Here is a 19276-nt window from a genome sequence, read left to right on the forward strand (position 1 = left end):
ATTAATCCAAAAACGTAAACTGTCGTACATATTATTGCCTGCAGATTAAGGAATTATTATTTACAGCAGTAATTCAAAGTGTCAACTCTCCGGCATTCTGAAATTGCCATTCATTATTTACACTGGGGGGTTCTTTGTGGTTATGAATCAAATGTACATCTCTGCTCTCAGCAAAACTGGTGCAATGTACAATCTTATTCTGGCTGCTGGAGTGCTTTTGAACTTTTATTGAAAGCCGCTCATGCAATCAATGGTTCAAGGCTTTACCACTAGAAGCTAGCTGACACCCATATCAGCTGTACAAACTGTCCATTTGTTGTTCAAAGCTGGATCACTTCAAGAGGAATTGGAGGACAAGGCAATGTGCTTCTCTGTACATGACAAGTTAATGGCCTTCAGAAACATTAGGCAAAAGATAATTTTCATAAAAGAAAAGAATTTCACCCCAATCCCGAGTGCCCCCACCTACTCCTCCCTCGGAGTCTTGGTGGAAGAGGTAAACCACGGGATGTGGTTCAACGGTTTACAGGTTTCTCAAAGAAAGTTGTGGCTAGTGAAGCAGAACTATTAACTATCTTTGAACTAGTCAACCAATTGAGCTATGTCTCAATAACGCGACAAGTAAGGCTGTTCTTACCTCCTGTTGCGATGAGCTTCTCAACACGAGATACAATATGCTTGCCATAAGTGTACCTCTTGAGAGCAGTTAGATGAACCTTGATGCGAGAGAGGATTAGTTCCCGACTATGGTCATCACAGGTCTCGAGAACCTTCTGCACAACATAGTTTCCAAAAGGGTCTTTCATCATCACCTATAGTCAGTCAGTCAGAGGAGTTTAAGCATTCTTTGGTTAGCTAGGGAATTCAGAATAGAAGATGAGGTTAGGAATATGATGCAATAATGAGATAGATATACACACACACACACCTGTAGTGGCTCATTTTCGTCTGTGGAACCGAGCATCTCATTCACCAAAAGTTTGCGCTCCTCGGGAGTGCCAAATATCAAGCACTTCTCAACAACATTGGAAGCAAATTTCTGCTGGCTCATCTTAACAATCTGTCCTGCAAGCTTACTTATGATAGAAGAGCGCTCGTGTGGCTTACCATGTTGCAGTACATGCTAATCAAGTTAAAAGAGAGACAAAAATAAGCAAAGCTTTTAGATGAGAAAAGATAGTGTTTAGTTCAAGAAAGAATTGAAATACCTGAATGACATAGTTCCCATATTGATCTTGCACTAGAGTGCACACAGATTGCATGATCTCATCCATGATAATCTTTTGCATTTCAGGGTCATCGCAGTGCTCAAGGACTCTCTGCAAAAGTAAACGAAGTAGATCGGAATATGATTGATGGCAATGGGTAATAAGAAAGAAAAGCCTGTCCAAACCTGAATGACACGGCACCCATACGGGTGCGTGGATAAAGCCACAATTTGTCCAAAAAATGATGATATAATGAAACGAATTCGATCTTGAGGGACGCACTCTATGCACTTCTGGATCACGTGGTTCCCATTCTGATCACGAACACACTTCATAACAGAACCATCAAGTTCTGAAACCATCTGCGTCTGCTGCTCAACATCAACAACCTCCAGTGCCTGTGATTTTGATATGGCATTGCACGTATGCTCTCAAAGAGAAGAGAAGAAGACCACAATATTAAGGAATCAAGTTCAATGAACTATTTACTATACTTTTCCTCTTACTAAATGTTCTCGATATAGGTACTTTCATCACCTTATTTTCAGAATAACAAGATGAATATATATATATTCTTATGTTAAAAGCTGAATGTATTTATTTATCTGCAAATGCACACACTGTCTCTTGTGTATAGAAAGTAGGTGACAAATATCAAGGGATAAGATACGGGAATCAACCTTTTGAATAACTCTGCAACCATACATCTGAAGAGTTAGAGGCAAAACGTGACCAATAAGTTGGGTAGCTAACTCTTTTCTTTGACTCTCTGTGCCATGCTGAAGAAACTGTACATTTCGTGAATCGATTCAATCAATCATCTACAGAACATTCATATTTATTTAGTGTCATTGGATGATGAAATAACGTAACATACCTTCTGTATGACATAGTTGCCAAACACATCAGTCATCAAATTCCGAGCATGGGGAATGATTTCTGGGAATATCTTCATCTTGTCCTCGGTGCTGGCAGTTTCCAGTTTCTGCTGGATGAAGCGACTTCCATACTGATCCGTGCTAAATGATAGAGAAATAGAGACGTTTCAAGAAAAGAAAAGCGAGCTTAAGCTAAGCATATAAGCATATATACCTGAATTCTACAACATGGTTGAGGACATCTATGAGGTCTATGGATCTGGCTTTGTTGCTCTTTAGCTCCTCTAATAGTGACGAGGCGGCCAATCTTCCTTCAACTTTTGGATCAGTCTCGGAATGCCACACGGGGGGGCGTGCAGATTCCGCAGTTGAGTTTTTGTACGTAGAGGAAATGCGTGGATGCTCATTCTGGAACGAAGAACTTCTAGACCCAACCCTGGGGGGGTGGTGCAAAGAATTAAGTGTTCTATTATTTCCTTGACAAGAATCGTGATTCCCATGGTACTGATTACCTAAGCTATCGCAATTATGTACAGAGGGTGACTGGTACAGTTGCCTTTGTTGTTCAAGCAAGGCTTCAATGTACACCTTTTCGAGACCTTGCAAATCTCCATAGGCATGGGAAGTTCCTATAAAATTTCTTCCTTGAGGAGCCATTGTATTCCTCGCGTAACAAGCAGCTTTCTTCAGATACTGGATTTTCCATGAATCTGTAACCGGGGACTGAAGATTTGGCCTATCACTCCTCGAGTTGAGCCCATTCGCACCTTTTAAATGAGAGCCTGTAAGATCATACATGTGAGGAGCTAGCAATGCAAGACAAACAGACCAAATTAAGGTTTAAATTTGATGATGGAGAAGTTAAGGTTAGTAACCTATATCAAGCTTGTTGTTCATTGCCATGTTTAGCTTCTGACCATATGTATACCCAGAAGGGAAATCATCAACAACTTGGAGGAGAGGCGCATTAGAGTTATCCATACTTGCAATTTCTGTAGTAGCAGTCGGTGGCGATTGAAGGTTGGCTAAAGATCTTCTTCTAAACAAGTTCATTTTCCCCTCGAAATCCAAATTAGAATTGTGAAGGGCTGATACAATTTTTTTGTCGCTTACCCGACCAACATAGTCAGTGGCACTACCCAACCTCTTAGCTCCTGCAGACTTGTCAATAAATTGCTGCTGCTCCTCGCCATTTGACACTCTCATTTGAAGCTGAGAATGCAGCAGAGCATCGTCTTTAAGACGTTGATGATTACTTGGCAAAGTTAACCCGGTAAAAGAGGCTGCTAACTCAGCAACTTCAGTCTTCTCAGATGGAAGAACAGTAGTGAGGTTCTTGGAGGCAGCAATACTTACTCCATTGGCAAGGCCTGGACTCGATCTTGCAACGGGATGAGGCTCGGGCGTTCTACTCCTTGCCAGAGATGAATCCAAGGGAGACGACGACCTTGTAAAGGAATTTTTAACTTTCTGAACTCTAGAAAACCCCGGGGGAGCTTGCAGTGTATGTAAAGCTTGGGTAGACTCCATGCTTGCAGAGCGAGAAACGCGATCTGATAACGTTGCAGGTTGGTCTAGTGCCTCCTGCAAAAGCAGTTAGTTTTCTCAACTTTAATCACAAATTTCCAAGAACAACAACATTGTACCTATGAAACGCACAGAGAAAATTAATCACCTGAACTATGTTAGCAAAACTCTTCCTCCTTATGCCCATTCCAGATATCGCTCCCTCAGCTTGTTGCTCTAACTGTTCAACAGAATTTTTCCTGGGAACATTGCTAACAGTAACAGCAGCCTTCCTCAACTTCATCAAGTCATCCTCTACCATCTGAGGGGACAACCTAGGCTGCATTGAGAATAACGATGAACTGCCACCTTCGTCCAGAAAGCTATTGCTCCTCCAATCCACAATCCCACTAAATGCACTCCCACCCGCCTGCTGAAACCTCTGAGCAACCCGCCAATCCTCCCTCGACAGCAGGGGAGGGGGCAACCTAGGATTAAGATTCTCGTGGGAATAGTAATATGCTAAGTAAGCAGGGTGTGATCTGATCTCTTCTTCTGTCAAACCTCCTCCCCCGCTACCACCATTACCATTACCATTATCAAACAGCGAAAAGTTGGGATTCCTAAACAGACTCCCCACAGCACTGAGTGATCCTTCCACAGTGGGCGGGGCACTGCCACTCCTAAATATATTCAGCTCACTCTCCCTCTCCCTCTCAAACAACATGCTCCGATCAATCTGCTGTTGCTGTCGTTTCACCATTAACTCCAACTCACTTTCCAACGATTTCTTACTCTCTACGTTCCCATTAGAACTGGATCCTCTCATTCCCTTCCCAGTATCGCTGCCCAGCCCATGATTCCTCGTACTACTCACATTCAGCACCTTATTAAGGTTGTCTTCCTCACTACTACGACTAGTAATCATCTCAGCTAACCCTAAGCACGTACAAACTAATTCAATAACATCAATTAAAATAAAAATCCATCGCATCTACACAAACATAAACACGACAATAAATGTAAATCACTACACACCTTTTTTACTTCAATTCACATATCAACATCGGACAGCACCCGCGAGCCTGCCTGCCGCTACAAATCTGGATGAATTCCATAAAAAAAAAAACAACAAAAAATGAAATTTCTCAGCAATCGAGTGAAGATAATCGTTGAACACATCGAAAGATGAGTGTGTGTTTAATCACATTGGCGTTCATTTCTGGATTATACATTACATACATGCATGTACACATGAAGAATTCCTTTACAGAGGTTGATTAGCAGAAGAGCAGATTAGGATTTAGGAAATGATAACGAGAAGTTGAGAAAATTCAGGAAGGCGAAAACTGGAACATCATAATAATGATAATAATAATAATAATACCTACGGGGAGAGCTCTGAATGTTTCTTCGGTCATGTGTGGAAATTTACGTCGGACTGAGAGAGATACGAACAAATCTTTAAGGAAGATCAGAGTGAGCTTTGAAACAGAGACACGACAAGGGGTTTCGCCGCGTAGGACGTGCATGGTGTTAATGTTAAATCAAATATACAAATTTAATAAATGAACCACAACTTGACGTACTTGATATTCAACCACACCAAAATAATATCTATATATTTATATTAGTCAGGTTCCAACAGATAACTTCAATCAAGTTGATCGAATAGTTAGTTTAATAATTATTAACTACAAGATTCTAAATTTGATTCTTCATAAAAGATATTTATTGGTTTTTTGGTTTGAGAGCATAAGTTATAGACAATCTAGGCAACTAGGATGGTTTAACCTTCCAGATGGACCTAGCCAATTTGCTTAGATAGTTGCCTTGGTAACTTTAAGCCGACCAACTATCTATTGATGAATGAAAATGAACCCCAGTTAAGTTAGTCAGACAGTCGATTTAGTAACCTTAAGTCGATCAGCTAACCATTGATTAATCCCGATAAACCTTAATCAAATTGATCGGACAACTGGCTTGGTAACATTAAGCATGTCAGCTATCTTTTGATGAACCCAAAAGAACATGTGAGTTACTAAAGTTTATAGGAATATGAGGGTATTTAAGGGAAGAAAATAATATAATAGAGGATAGAGTAGGAACACTAAAATAAAAATAATTTGAATCATTCATTTCATCAAATAATTTGACGGACATGTTTTAGTTTCCATTATAGGTCTAATCTACAAAAATACGCACTGAAATATACAACAATGTGTACTACAAGGCACAAAGATGTGCAATCGAAGCAATTGTGATACCAAAAAGTGGAATTATTCAACTTCAGTGTTATTGAAGCAAACTACCCTCACAAACCGTTTGTATATTTTGATATGATCAACTCACAACTTTCATTAGAAATTTAGTTATTGAAAAGACGAAACTCAATCATCCAAGGCAAAAGATATACTAAACAATGGCATCAAGGTTGACATGTTTTAGTTTCCAAATATTGGTTCGTGTGTGTGTGTGTGTGTGTGTGTGTGTGTGTGTGTGTGTGTGTGTGTGTGTGTGTGTGTGTGTGTGTGTGTGTGTGTGTGTGTGTGTGTGTGTGTGTGTGTGTGTGTGTGTGTGTGTGTGTGTGTGTGTGTGTGTGTGTGTGTGTGTGTGTCACTATGGTAATTTTGTGTAAGTTTTTTTTTTTTTGGTCTTTGTGTGCATTTTTTCCTTCTTTCAGTGCATATTTTTCCTTTTTAAAGTGTATATTTTTTTCTCTTTCTAAAGCACAGTTTTTCCCTTCGAGTGCATATTGTTGTGCCTTCCAATGCATAATTTTGGACCAGTACAAACTTCACGAACACATTCTATTTTACGTTTTCATTCTCCTCATGCAAAGCTCGTCTATGATTTGTGTTGAAGATCCTGTATTGGTCAAAAATTAAAGACCAACATACAAATTATTAAATGGCATCAAGGTTGACATACTAGTAAGACATTGTTTAGTATATCTTTTACCTTGGATGATTGAGTTTCGTCTTTTCAATAACTAAATTTTTAATGAAAGTTGTGAGTTGATCATATCAAAATATACAAACGGTTTGTGAGGGTAATTTGCTTCAATAACACTGAAGTTGAATAACTCCACTTTTTGGTATCACAATTGCTTCGATTGCACATCTTTGTGCCTTGTAGTACACATTGTTGTATATTTCAGTGCGTATTTTTGTAGATTAGAATTGTCGATTTTTTTTTTTTAAAGAACAATTGATCTTAACTAAATCAATGGTTGAGATTTATGAGCATTTTTCACAAATCTTTTGCACATGATATATATATACACATACATACATACCCTGAAACTATTGTATTAATTGTATGCTATGAACTGTATCAAGCTGTTGAGTTAAAACGGAATGGAATCCAAACTCATCTCTTTCATCATATATTTCAAATAAAATTACAACATTCATAAACATGGTACTACAATTGAACAGGTAAAGAAACCAAGTAATTATAGAAGAAAGAATATGAGAAACCACTACTAAACCAGCAACTAGAGTAGATAAAAGTTCTATATAGTATGAATGTATGTGAAAGGCATCTAAACTACAAACAGATTCAGCTCAACCACTCAGACTCTCAACAATCTGGAAAAGGGCAGAATATGTTCCAAAAGCTGATGATACCACTCCCACTCCCATAACAACTACACAAGCTGATGCCTGCCAAAACAAAGTTGTTTTTCATCAGACAATTAAGAACACAAATCATAGCTAGCAGTCACTAATTGAGTACATCTAGCCACTCTAGTTACTGCACTACATAGTTCTGTTTTCTGGATTTCGCGTTTTTCTCTAGTGAATGAAGCAGTTGTCAAGAATGCAGGATAAGTAAATTGAATAATGGATGCTTCGGTTTATGCATAATGGATGGTTTGTGATACATGGTAAGAATGATATGGTTTTATAGTGTGGGAGTAAACGATGATTGATGGAGGAATAGATGATGGGAAAGATCGTGTTTTTGTTATTTAAGATGAAAGTATCAAAAGAGCAGTAGAAAAGATTGGAACTTGATTTAACTGTCTGGGATAAATTATTGAAGTCATAATCAAGTGAAAACCGAATACTGAGAACCAGAGACCAAATCAGCAGGAGGATTCCATACCTGGATGTAGCTTATTTTACCCCTCAATACGCTAAGATAACAGGCGCAAGGGAGTATCAGTGTCTGAAACAAAACTTGAATCAATATACTGGCTTACGGTGATTGTAAAAAGAGAAACTGTGAGGGAAATGGCATAGGATTCGGTGACTTACGACTAGCATGGTGAGAAAAGATCCAATAAGGGACATCACAAGACCTGTAAACGGAAGAATTTATTGTGATTAAAGAACTTACAACTAGCATCCTTAACAAAGATGCAATGCTAAAGAATGATCATTTTAACCAATATGAAACATAGAATGTTTACAGTAGCTTTAATTTAGGATGTGTTTTTCAGCAGGAAATAGATCTGTAGCATGAAAACTTACCGAAGAAGGGTATCAAGAGACCAACAATTAAAGACGATACCACCAGTGCTGTCCTGATGAAGATTGAATACATCCAACGAGATTTGCCTTGGCCTGAGGGTATCAATTCTTCAAGACTCATTGCCACAGGAGCAATGGTTAATGCATACGTGTAGCTAATTAAGGAAGACAACCTCTGGCCTATGCACGGGGAAATTTATTGTTTTATTTCAGGTAGAAACACAATCAGGAGAGTAATGGCAGTAGAAATTTCTTACAAGAAAGCATCTATATAGCTAGTTCACGTATCCTTTTGTGTTGGAATTGTTGGTTAGAACGATTCTGTATAGTGTGTGATGTGATTACTTCTAAAAAATGCTACTAAGAATTTCAAGTAGAGGTGCATATGGTTAAAACAAAGACTTCGCAAGAAAGGATATTTTGTAAATGGATTGACAACCTGCAAAAGATATAGCATAAAATTCAAGTTAGAATAGCAAATTTCACGTTTACTAATTATAAGATGAAACTGAAGCTGATATAGAATGACATACAGTTGTCCAGACAGCAACTTTGGAGGAAACTAAATCATTTGGCATATTTAGTGTGAACTGTGACTCGGATGAATCCCCAAACATCATATATCCCATTACAGCAGTTCCAGCATACAGCAGAGTAACTATCCCGAAACTACATCCATAATCAACACAAGCAAAGAACACACACGGTGAAAAAACTGAATGCCATTCACAGGAAGAATAGATTTTATCTTTTCACTTATAGATAAATCTTAGGATTTGACTTTTGAGGTTAAATAAATAAATAAATTCCAAGCTACACTTGATTTAGAGTACCTGGCTAAGAGGACTGCAGGGAATTGGTTGCGATTCTCCATTGATGTATATATATTGGGAAACACAGCATGCCCCGAGTAGCAATAACCATAGAGACCAACTGCAACTGGAAGAGTGGATAGATTCAATGTCGTCCTTTTGCTTTCAAAGCCAACATCATCCACGAAGCCAGCCCAATACAAGCAAGCAACAACCAGTACAGATGCAACAACTCCTCCAGCTGAAACAGAAAGAACTCAAAATAAGCATGTGTCGGTGTGTGCAGAAAGAAGCTATGATCTTTCCCATTTCCCAGTTCAAACGCCAATAATAGGAACTATTATGATCACCTGAGATATAACTAAGAACAGTGAGGTCACGCAGCCAGGTAGTAGGAAGAACAGCCAGGGTTGCCATCAGTGCAAAAACATGGTGTGCATCTAAATGTAGCCCTCCCAAATTTAAATGTGCATTTGGGAATAAAGATGACAAGTTATCACCTTCCAAAATTATATATTCAACACAACATGCCTGCAAGCAGTTACCACATATGAGCTCCGCACAATTAGAATACCCATGGTAGTTCTCTTAGAAATGGACCGATTAAATCAGGATCTCAGTAATAAATCCTGACAAATTACTTGCAAAATCACTTAGAAGAGGAATATTTCCCCAATTTTTTTCTATGAAGATATAATGTTGCCAGATAGAAAGAATTACAATGCGTAAGTAGTTTATACCATACAAATAGTTGGGGAAATATAAAACTATTCTAATTTGTATTTCTACATAACTAACTAGAAACATGCAGAAAAAGACTTGCATAGTTAAGGCATCTGTACTTACATATAATTCCACATATAGAATGATCTGCATCCACACAATACAACAGAGAAATAAACAAAAGAGTGTCAGTGCAAGCCATAAAACTTTCAATTTAATGTGTAACATCTAGGTAAAAAAAAAAATGCATTTGCTTTTAAGTGAAAAGCTACCTAAATTGAGAGCCATAAGAACTTACAGATATGACAACCCGCCCGGTTGAACCAAAGGCAGCTTGCCCAATGTCAGGGTAAGTCTCAAGCCCTGGTTGGCTGTCTAAGCAGGACCGCAGAAGAATCCCAGTGTAGTAAGAAAGTACAGCAAAGATAAACAATATAGGAAGCCCAAGCCATCCGCCCTCTTTGACAGCATAAGGAGTAGAAAGTATTCCTACTCCGCATAAAACATTAATGCCTGTTTGAAACATGTGGACTATGCATCAGATGAAATTAGGAGTAATCTAGCTGCATAATGGTGAGGTCAGAAGTCGATTAAAATTTAAAACTAAATCTGGATTCTTAAAAACAATTTTCAATCTATTTCTTATGAGAAGAATTGTAATGTGAGTACTTAAGAAGTGATTTGACTGACTACATCTTGAACATAGTGATGAAAATGTGGTCAAAAGATACCGTTTAGCACTGCTTGGCCAAATGAGCTCTGCTTTGGCATGGGAACTTCATGTGTGATTGTGGTGACTTTCCCATCAGGGGTAACTTTCTTTACAACAGAAGATCTTGATGGTATAGGAGGCAGCAAAGAATGCGAACTTCGTCTTTGCTGCTCCTCTTCTTTTGGTGGTAAGAGTGGTTTATGCAGTGTAGGCAATACCTCAGGAGTGTGTCTCTTTGTAAGTGATGAGGAAAGAAACGAGCTGCCTAGACGTGACAGCGAGGGTGTACCCAGAAAGTTGATACTTGGAGAGGGTACACTACTATACAGATCAATAGATTGCCTGTACCAAGTACATGGAGAATATTAATCTTCTGAAGTGTGTTTTAAGGAATGCTAGAAAGGATATGAAAAATCCTATTGTATTTTGAGGTTTTCAATTGTTTAGAAAGGCCAAAAAACATAGTATTAGCAATGTAAGAAACAGAAAAAATTGAAGACACAATGCAATTGCATTTCACTTTCTTGTTATTCCCTTATTCCATCCAGTTCCAAAACCAACATTGTATTTCATCAAACACCTTGGAGACTAGACCTGCTAAGATATTCATCAAACTTGTCAGGGAAAATGATTTGTACCTGTAACTTTGCGGCCAAGCACTGGTGTACGAATTGGGCTTACTCTGCTGGTGATCATTCTCGTTCTCGTTCTCATTCTCATTTTCACGATCATTGGAGTAGTTGGAAAAATCAGATCCATGTCTTTCCCCAATTCCATATTCACCCTTCTCCTGTTCCTCATCCTCTTCCTCACTCTCTATGTAGAAACTGTGGTCAGACACTGAATTCTTCATAACTTTTTGCCTTAGAAGACCTTAAAATCTATACAGATATAAAAAAAAAAATTCAGCATACAATGAGATGTCAACTCTTCACACAACAAATTTTCTTGACATTTCACTATATCCTCTAAAAAAATCAAATACTGATTTAACTTTATCCCAAATTCCCAAAACACATCAACAGATAGAAAGGTGAAGAAAATTTTCAATTTCACATTACCAAAAGAGGCAAACATACTGCCCACAACAATAAAAATAAAAAATAAAACACACAGACACCTATATAGAAACAGATATATGTAAAATTGTAAGTGCAGACATAACCAACAAAATTGAGGGTGCTCCATGAGGAAGAAGGATTAAAGGCTAAATCAGTATAAAGTTAATCATACATAGACTACAGTATTTTGTGGCTGCAAATTAAAACATTTTGCAAAAATTGAACTTTTGGAGGATTCTGGAATCCGAGAGTAAATGCTATCTCCCTCGCGCTCATATATACACACACGGATATGTATACATACAGAAAGAGCAGAAGAAGAAACGAAAATCTTACTCTGCTATTCTTCTTGTAGGGATGCTCCGGAGTTAGAAATGCTACCGCTTTTCACCCTTTAGTACTTTCCAGAAGCTCCAAAACCTCTCCTTTCTGAAAGAGAACAGCTTGGATGAGTGCCTAACTGCCAAATACAGGGATGTGTTGTGCATATATATATATATATATCGAAAGAGATTGATTGCAGTTCATGCAGTGGACTGGTGGAGAGGTAATAATGCAATTTACATAAAATGTTGGGCTCAAATATTATTATGAGTTTGAACTTTGAAGCTATCATGATTCATGAATGTGCAAGGCGACGAATTGAAGGTTTGGTTTAATTAAGAATGTTTTAAAATTTATTCTTAATATAAGATTTGGGATATTCCTAACCAATTTGCACTTGTCTTAATAATACCGAATACAATGATACTCCTTATATTATCTAAAAACATAATAAGTCTCAATCAAAGTTATGTCCCTCATTTATGTCCATGTTTTTAATACTAATTATTTTGTAAATCGTGTTTTTAGAGTTGTACTATATAATTCTTTGGACAAAAATATCACTACCGTTATAACTTCTGTTATCTTTTTCATTATTGTTACCATGCACATGTATCCACCATATATTTTCTTATATTCTTTATGATAATAATATTTGTAGATATTATTAGGGGTGTGCAAACTTCGGATAATTTTCGGTTAACCGATCGAACTGTCAAAGTTCGGTTAACCGTTTTCGAACCGAACTTTTTCGATTTGGTAAATGGTTAAAGGAATTTTAAAACTTCGGTCAACGGTTAATTCGGTTCGAAATGTAGGTTAACCGAATTAACCGAACGGTTAACCAAAGTTTTTAATATATATATATATATATATATATATATATATAATAATAATAATAATAATAATAATAATACAAATATAAATACTAAATTGAAGTTATGGATGTTTGGAGTTTATAATTCATGTTTTTTATATTTTGTTATAAATTTATTATGATATGTATTTTATTTTAATTGGATTTATTATTTTAGGTATTATTTTTAGAATTTTAAATTTTAGCTTTAAAAAGTTCGGTTAACCGAAAAAAAATTCGGTTCGGTGAATTCGATAGAGCAAACTTCGGTTCGATTAACGGTTAAAGAAAAAACTTCGGTTAACCGATTGAACACCCAAAAATTTTATATATTGGATTATTATAATAAATAAATTTGATTTCATATAATTTTAATTAGTATTGGTTTGTTAGTTATTTCAAAAAATATAAATATTGAGCATATGTTTTTGCGCATCGCGCATAGAAAAGACTAGTTATTAATATATATATCAAAAAACATAATAAATTTCAATCAAAGTTATATCCTTCATTTGTGTCCATGTTTTTAATGCTAACTATTTTGTAAATTGTGCTTTTAGAGTTGTACTATACAATTTTTTGAACAAAAATACATTTACCGTTATAACTTCCGTTATCTTTTCCATTACTTTTACCATGCACATGCATCTATCATATCTTTTCTTATATTCTTTAATGATACCAATATTTGTAAAACATTATATATTCATTATATATTGAATTAATATAATATAAATAAATTTTATTTCACATAAATTTTAAAAATTTGTTAGTTATTTTTTAAAATATAAATATTGGGCATATGTTTTTGCGCATCGCGCACTAATAGTACATGACACAACAAAAAGTAATACAGAGTATATTTACTATTATCAGTACCAATGTCCATTGACATTGATGATTATTCTTAGAATTAGAATATGCATTGTCGACTTTCCTTAAAATTCGTGGGGCTAGTTTTAATTTGAATTAATTTTGAATAGGTGCTTTAATTAATTTGCATATAAGGTGATTTGACAGCTAAATTATATTCTCATTTTGAGGGAGTGTAAATAGAAATTTAGTGATTGTTAATAATATTTTATGGTAAAACGATTAATTGTATTTATTTTTAATTTAATGACTAAATTGTATTCTCATTACGAATGAAGATACCTATTTATCGGGTGCTATATATTGCCCCATCTCATATTTCATTTGTCACCATCCTTTTTAAAATGTATTTCCTTATAAAATTTAAAATTCACATTTTTTGTTTAATAATCCATTTAATATATTTTTAAAATATATAGATTTTATTTATTGATACTAATTAAATATTGCAAAAAATTAAGTTGTGAATAACTTATATTAAATATTATACCACGGTGGCCAAACACCTTATACTCAATTAACACCTTTGTGACTCTTTTTGAGAAAAAGTGGGGATGCTCTATGTAATAGAAAGAATAGTACTAAAAAAAAATTAAAAAAAAAAAAAAAAAACATGGTGTTACCTTGTTAAAGGCCTTTAGTGAATTAGTCCAATGGTGTAAAATAAATAAATTAATATGTTAATATAATTATTTTATGTTGGTAGCATCGCAATTCTAATATAAATAAATACGTAGTAACATTGATGTTTCTACTTTAAAAATGTATGCTACTTTTTCAGCTTTATAATTTTTTCCATGTTTACCACACAATTATATGGGAGGAATATAATAGTATATACTCTGATTTAACTTTGAATATTTTATTAAATTAGTACTATATTTAGAATTTTTTTGAGTGATGATGAAAACTCGCAATCTCGTATATACTACTCAAGTGATATTTAGACATATCACGTATATTTAATAGAAAGTTTAAACTTTCAATGGTAAAAGACTCATATTCAAAGAGGTTAACGAATTATGTGCCTAATGTGATTGCACGGGTAATTGAGTGACTAAAAACACAAAAATATAGACTACTAGCATCTATTGACCTAATAAAATTTTTAAAAAATAATGCAATGGGGGTTAATGGTTTACATGTCTTACTACTAAAGTGTGGAGTTAAAACGTTATTTATGAAAATATAGAAATATAAAGTAAAACTCCATTAATAATCCTTATAAGTATGATTTCATAAGAGTAACCAAAATTTTTAATATATACATTAAAGAAAAATTCACAACTGTCATTTTATTGACAATTCAATTATTAAAAGTGACAGCATTATAATATAACAAGTAAATTTACAATAATTTTATAATACTAGGACTAAAATTGTAATTTTTCATATTTATTGTTTGGACAATTTAACCAGAGCTCACCATTGGTGAAGGCCATGACCAATGACAATTCATTGGCCTCTTCTGGCAAGTTGATAATTGGTTATTCCAATTTTGATATTAATGTATTTTGACTTAATACTGTGTATATTGGGTGGTCTTGATCCATATATGCTAATTAACATTAGGCTCAATTATTGATATGAAATATATTTTTATATTATTTTATGCCCGACATTCCAACAAATCGATTAAACTAAAAGCAGAATATTTGTAATAAATGTAAAGCGAAATGGTCAAAATCCACCCCACCACTCCCACAGTATACGTGGATTTCTTTTTGTTTTATTGCCTTATTTAATAAAAACTATATTTTCTTAACTAATAGATAAAATTATAATAGCTTTCAAGAAAAGATAAAATTATAATAATTTTTATTTTTTCAATTATTCTTTTTTTAGATGTTGAGGTAAATTCGCAGTCACTATTCAAAACTGTGTATTGGGTGGTATATAAGCCCCAATCGGCTGGGAGAACATGTGCGACAGACACGACCAATAGGGTATTGACGATAATAAATCACGTGACATTTTGATACGAGAATTATATATATTCCACCAACTTGGCAACATTTTTCAGGACTTCTCAATTGTTTATTGTTAGTTGTTTTAGTCATTTAACTTTTTTTTTTAAATGCAAAATCATTTGATTACATTAGAGTTTTGCTTAATATATGGGCATGTTAGTAACTTTTTTTTTTTTTTTTTTTTTTTGTTGTATAACTGCTTCATCAATTTTTGTATTTTATTCACAAATTAAAATAAAGAATTGACAACCTTCATCCCAACCTCCTCTTCATATGTGAACATTGTCTTTATTATTTTCCAATACACAAACTTGTTAAAATCAAAATTTTTATTTTTTAGTCTGTAGATAACATTTTGATAGTGAAGATTATTATAATTAAAGAAGAATCATAAAATAAAATAGTAAAATATCAATGTACTAAGTAAAACAAGTTTAACAGTTTCATCACTCCGTGAACTAAAGCTGTAATTTTGTTTAAAAAATTAGAATGTATATTATAATAATAAAAAGTTAGCGACTAAAATAACTAATAACAAATAATTAAGAGACTAAACAATATTTTTTCTTACCAAATTAAATATTAAGATTAAAATCACAAGCTCGATCTACTAGGTTTTATAATAATTTTCTATGCAAAAATGATTAGGAAATGACAAAATCAATGTCACCATCATACACACACATATGCTGGGCTGCTCTTATCACTTGTACAACTTGAACAGCCATACAGACTATTTAAGATCCCAATTAAACAGCCGCCATGTGGTCACGTAGGGAAAAGTAAACGAAAATTTAACATTTTTTTTTTTTCCAAAAAAAATCCACCATTTTTGGCAAATGGTAAACAAAATTTTAAAACAAATTTTTAATTAACTTTGGTTGTCGAAATTTTTGAATATAAAAAATGATCGAAAGGGCCAATTCCAATTACAAATCATCATTTTTTTGTACATAAAAATGTAATGTACTCCACCTATCTTATTTTACATGTCATATTTATTATTTATTTGTCAATTTTTTTTTTAATTTTTAGTATTTTTGTATAATTTTTTGTATTTAATAATACTTTAAATTTAGTTTCTAAATATATAAATTGTATATATTAATATTAAATTTAATATTATAAAAATTTAAATAATAACATCAGTCAAACCTCATTAAATATACCAAATACATAAAATTGGAGGATAGAGTAATATTTTTAAAATGAAAAATAACGAGAGTATAATTTTGATTTTATATAAGTTGTGTATTGTTTATGTTCTAGATCTATTTTTAAAATTTGACATTTTAACATATGTCATTATAACAAATTTTCAAAAATAAATTTATTTGACCAAAAGATGTTAGACCAAGTAAGAAGGGTTTGAGTCACTTAAATATGTGATCAATGGTTCGAATCCATGTGTATATATGTCCCAGTATTACAACCGATTGAGGTCCAAGCAATGCTAGTACATGCAATATGCAATAATTCAATGCATCCAGTATCCCTATTACTATAGAAATAATTTGAAAAGCAAAATATTTTAACCTGTACACCATTTATTTAATTTGTGTGTAATAGATACAAAAAATGTGTAAATTAAAATGGTTATTACGATTAACAATACTTTGCAGAAATAATATTTTAATAATTTAAATATTATTCTTAATCTTTTGGTACAGTAAGCATGTGAATTGACAATTGGAAAGCAGCAGCATGAACCAAACTAAGATCAAATTTGGGAATAATTCAGCGAATATTCAATATAAGTTTTAAAAAAAATTAAATGAAAAGGAAATTGAATGCCAGGTTGTAAGGACTATTAAAAGTAGTACATTAATTATATTCTGATGGAGCAGATCAGATCTGATAATCGGATATTTGTTGGATGTGTGCGGTTCGCCGCATTTTGTATTTTTGTACGATATGTGTCTCGATCCATTTGACGTATTTCTCGAGGAAACCCATAAACATGAGGGAAAACACATTATAAAGAATTAAAGATTGAAAATTTTCTGTGAAAAGCTGCGCTTGGACCTTAATATTAAGCGTCTGAAATTCAAATCAATATTTGTCATAACCCAACAATTATAATTGACAAATTTAATCTTTGACAATTGGCATCTTAAAATTTTTAAATGTTTAAGTTTCAGCTTGAACCTTTTTACTGATCAGATTAAGAGGATGAGAACCCCAACAGAACTCAACTTCTTGCTACTTGCAAGTTCGTGGTAACACTCAAACCATCCTCCGGATCGATGACTCTTTAAATATTCAACTTAACTAGTCAAAGTAATTGTTAGGCAATGTTAACGTGAGTCATTGAGTTGACAAATGATATATGGACTCTTGTAGAGTAAAAAATTTCACTATATGTTATGATTTTATTAATAGAAGAGAAATATATTATTAAAATTTATGTGTTACTCTTTTTATTGATGAACCAAAACAAGATATGCATGTAAGCAACAAATATTTAATAAAAATAAAGTAAAACTTGAAAATATGTATATTATTATTCCATATGAGTCTAAACTCTCAACATGCATTGGTTCACATCCAAGAAACTGCAAAATTAGGGTTTAGGGCATGGGCAATTGGACCCACAAATGACATGTCTTCCCATTCAAATTAGGGTGAATGAGTTGAGACGACGACGTACTGATATGTGATAGATAGGCATAGATGCATAATAGTAACCGAGTTGGCTTTACGGCATATGGTCGGATATGGACACCCGGATGAGTCAGCACAATTTTCAAATATAGAAAACAATATGATTATGTTTCACTATAAAAATTTGTCAATTATTATTTATTATACATCGTTTAACTGAATAAGTAATTAATTAAAACTTTATCAAAAAAAAAAAAAAAGTTACAAATTAAAACGTATCACGGTAAATAAAGTTGATCCCTTATATGGGAATTGTGGGTTTGAGTCTTAGTGGAGGCTATATTGACTCTTTGTGCTTCATTAAATTGAGAAAGTAGTTATGAACACATAATACATTAGTACATTGTAATAGAGTCAGTAGTATTCAAAAAAATTAAAATATATCACGGTAAATAAAGTTTTAAACGCGTATTTATTCCGCTCTATTTTATATATCTAGTTTAATTAACGATACTATAACTCAATTTTTTGAAATATTTAATTTAGTACTAGTATATAAAAAGTTATATATATATTTTAAAACTACATAAAAATACTATTATACACACCAAAGAAATAAAATTAGATTGACAAATGAATATAGTAAATAAGACCAATAAAATGAGACAACGAAAATATAATATTACTCTTCAATGTTTGATTCATCAATATAACTTTTAGCACATGCAACATTATTATAGTCTTTGAATTAATTTTAAAACGGAATTAGTTACACATTTAGGCAAAAGATAAGAAAGAATGACCAAGTTAATCATATAGTTACAAGAGTGAACCTATATCACCCCTAGTTAGGGGGAACCAAACAGTCACTCTGATGCATAATTAAAATGTACATTTTTAAATAATAATTGTGAGTTTTCTTCTTCACAAACAAAAAGTGCAAATATATTTTTTAATAAATGGAGAGCTCTAGAAGTCTCCCGGATTTGAAAAAGGAATTGATCGTGATTTTGAACCTGTTCTTTCCATGACCCCTCTTAATTGAGATGAGACGAGAGATCCAATGCTTGAAGTAGGAATCGCTAGAATTCAATCATATATCGTATAGTACATATTATTCGATATTAGATCGGAAGAAACTAGAAGATGAAATACGTGGAAGGTAGGTAGCCACATAGAAGTTACACAAAATGTCCGATTTAATTTGATACACAAGTTGTAAAATAGACAAAAAAAAAATATTAATAATATTATTTTTGTCAAATTTT

The 19276-nt window shown here is 33.6% G+C and overlaps 2 protein-coding genes across 3 annotated transcripts; both read right to left on the minus strand.

Moving 5' to 3' along the window:
- Nucleotides 1–6: 6 nt before the first annotated feature.
- Nucleotides 7–4421, minus strand: LOC109187440 (pumilio homolog 4). Its single transcript, XM_019337627.1, has 10 exons — nucleotides 3762–4421; nucleotides 2962–3670; nucleotides 2301–2868; nucleotides 2086–2227; nucleotides 1889–1996; nucleotides 1394–1606; nucleotides 1209–1319; nucleotides 929–1123; nucleotides 638–812; nucleotides 7–371 (listed from the first exon to the last, which is right to left on the minus strand). Exons 1-10 carry the CDS (start codon nucleotides 4419–4421, stop codon nucleotides 337–339), a joined length of 2916 nt encoding a protein of 971 aa, XP_019193172.1. The 3' UTR covers nucleotides 7–336.
- Nucleotides 4422–6952: 2531 nt separating this feature from the next.
- LOC109188349 (vacuolar amino acid transporter 1-like) lies at nucleotides 6953–12042 on the minus strand. 2 transcript variants are annotated; one of them, XM_019338983.1, is made up of 13 exons: nucleotides 11718–12042; nucleotides 10959–11201; nucleotides 10340–10662; nucleotides 9907–10121; nucleotides 9732–9755; nucleotides 9236–9416; nucleotides 8907–9126; nucleotides 8607–8742; nucleotides 8493–8512; nucleotides 8074–8222; nucleotides 7858–7901; nucleotides 7706–7768; nucleotides 6953–7260 (listed from the first exon to the last, which is right to left on the minus strand). In XM_019338983.1, the coding sequence occupies exons 2-13, from the start codon at nucleotides 11171–11173 to the stop codon at nucleotides 7162–7164; spliced, it is 1689 nt and encodes a 562-aa protein (XP_019194528.1). In that variant the 5' UTR covers nucleotides 11174–11201; nucleotides 11718–12042; the 3' UTR covers nucleotides 6953–7161. The 2 variants fall into 2 exon arrangements, with proteins under 2 accessions (XP_019194528.1, XP_019194529.1); XM_019338984.1 differs by lacking the exon at nucleotides 6953–7260 and adding an exon at nucleotides 7297–7321 and having other exon boundaries at nucleotides 7674–7768.
- Nucleotides 12043–19276: the final 7234 nt, after the last annotated feature.

The sequence above is a fragment of the Ipomoea nil genome, unplaced genomic scaffold (genome assembly GCF_001879475.1).
Source record: "Ipomoea nil cultivar Tokyo-kokei standard unplaced genomic scaffold, Asagao_1.1 scaffold1421, whole genome shotgun sequence".
NCBI lineage: Eukaryota > Viridiplantae > Streptophyta > Magnoliopsida > Solanales > Convolvulaceae > Ipomoea > Ipomoea nil.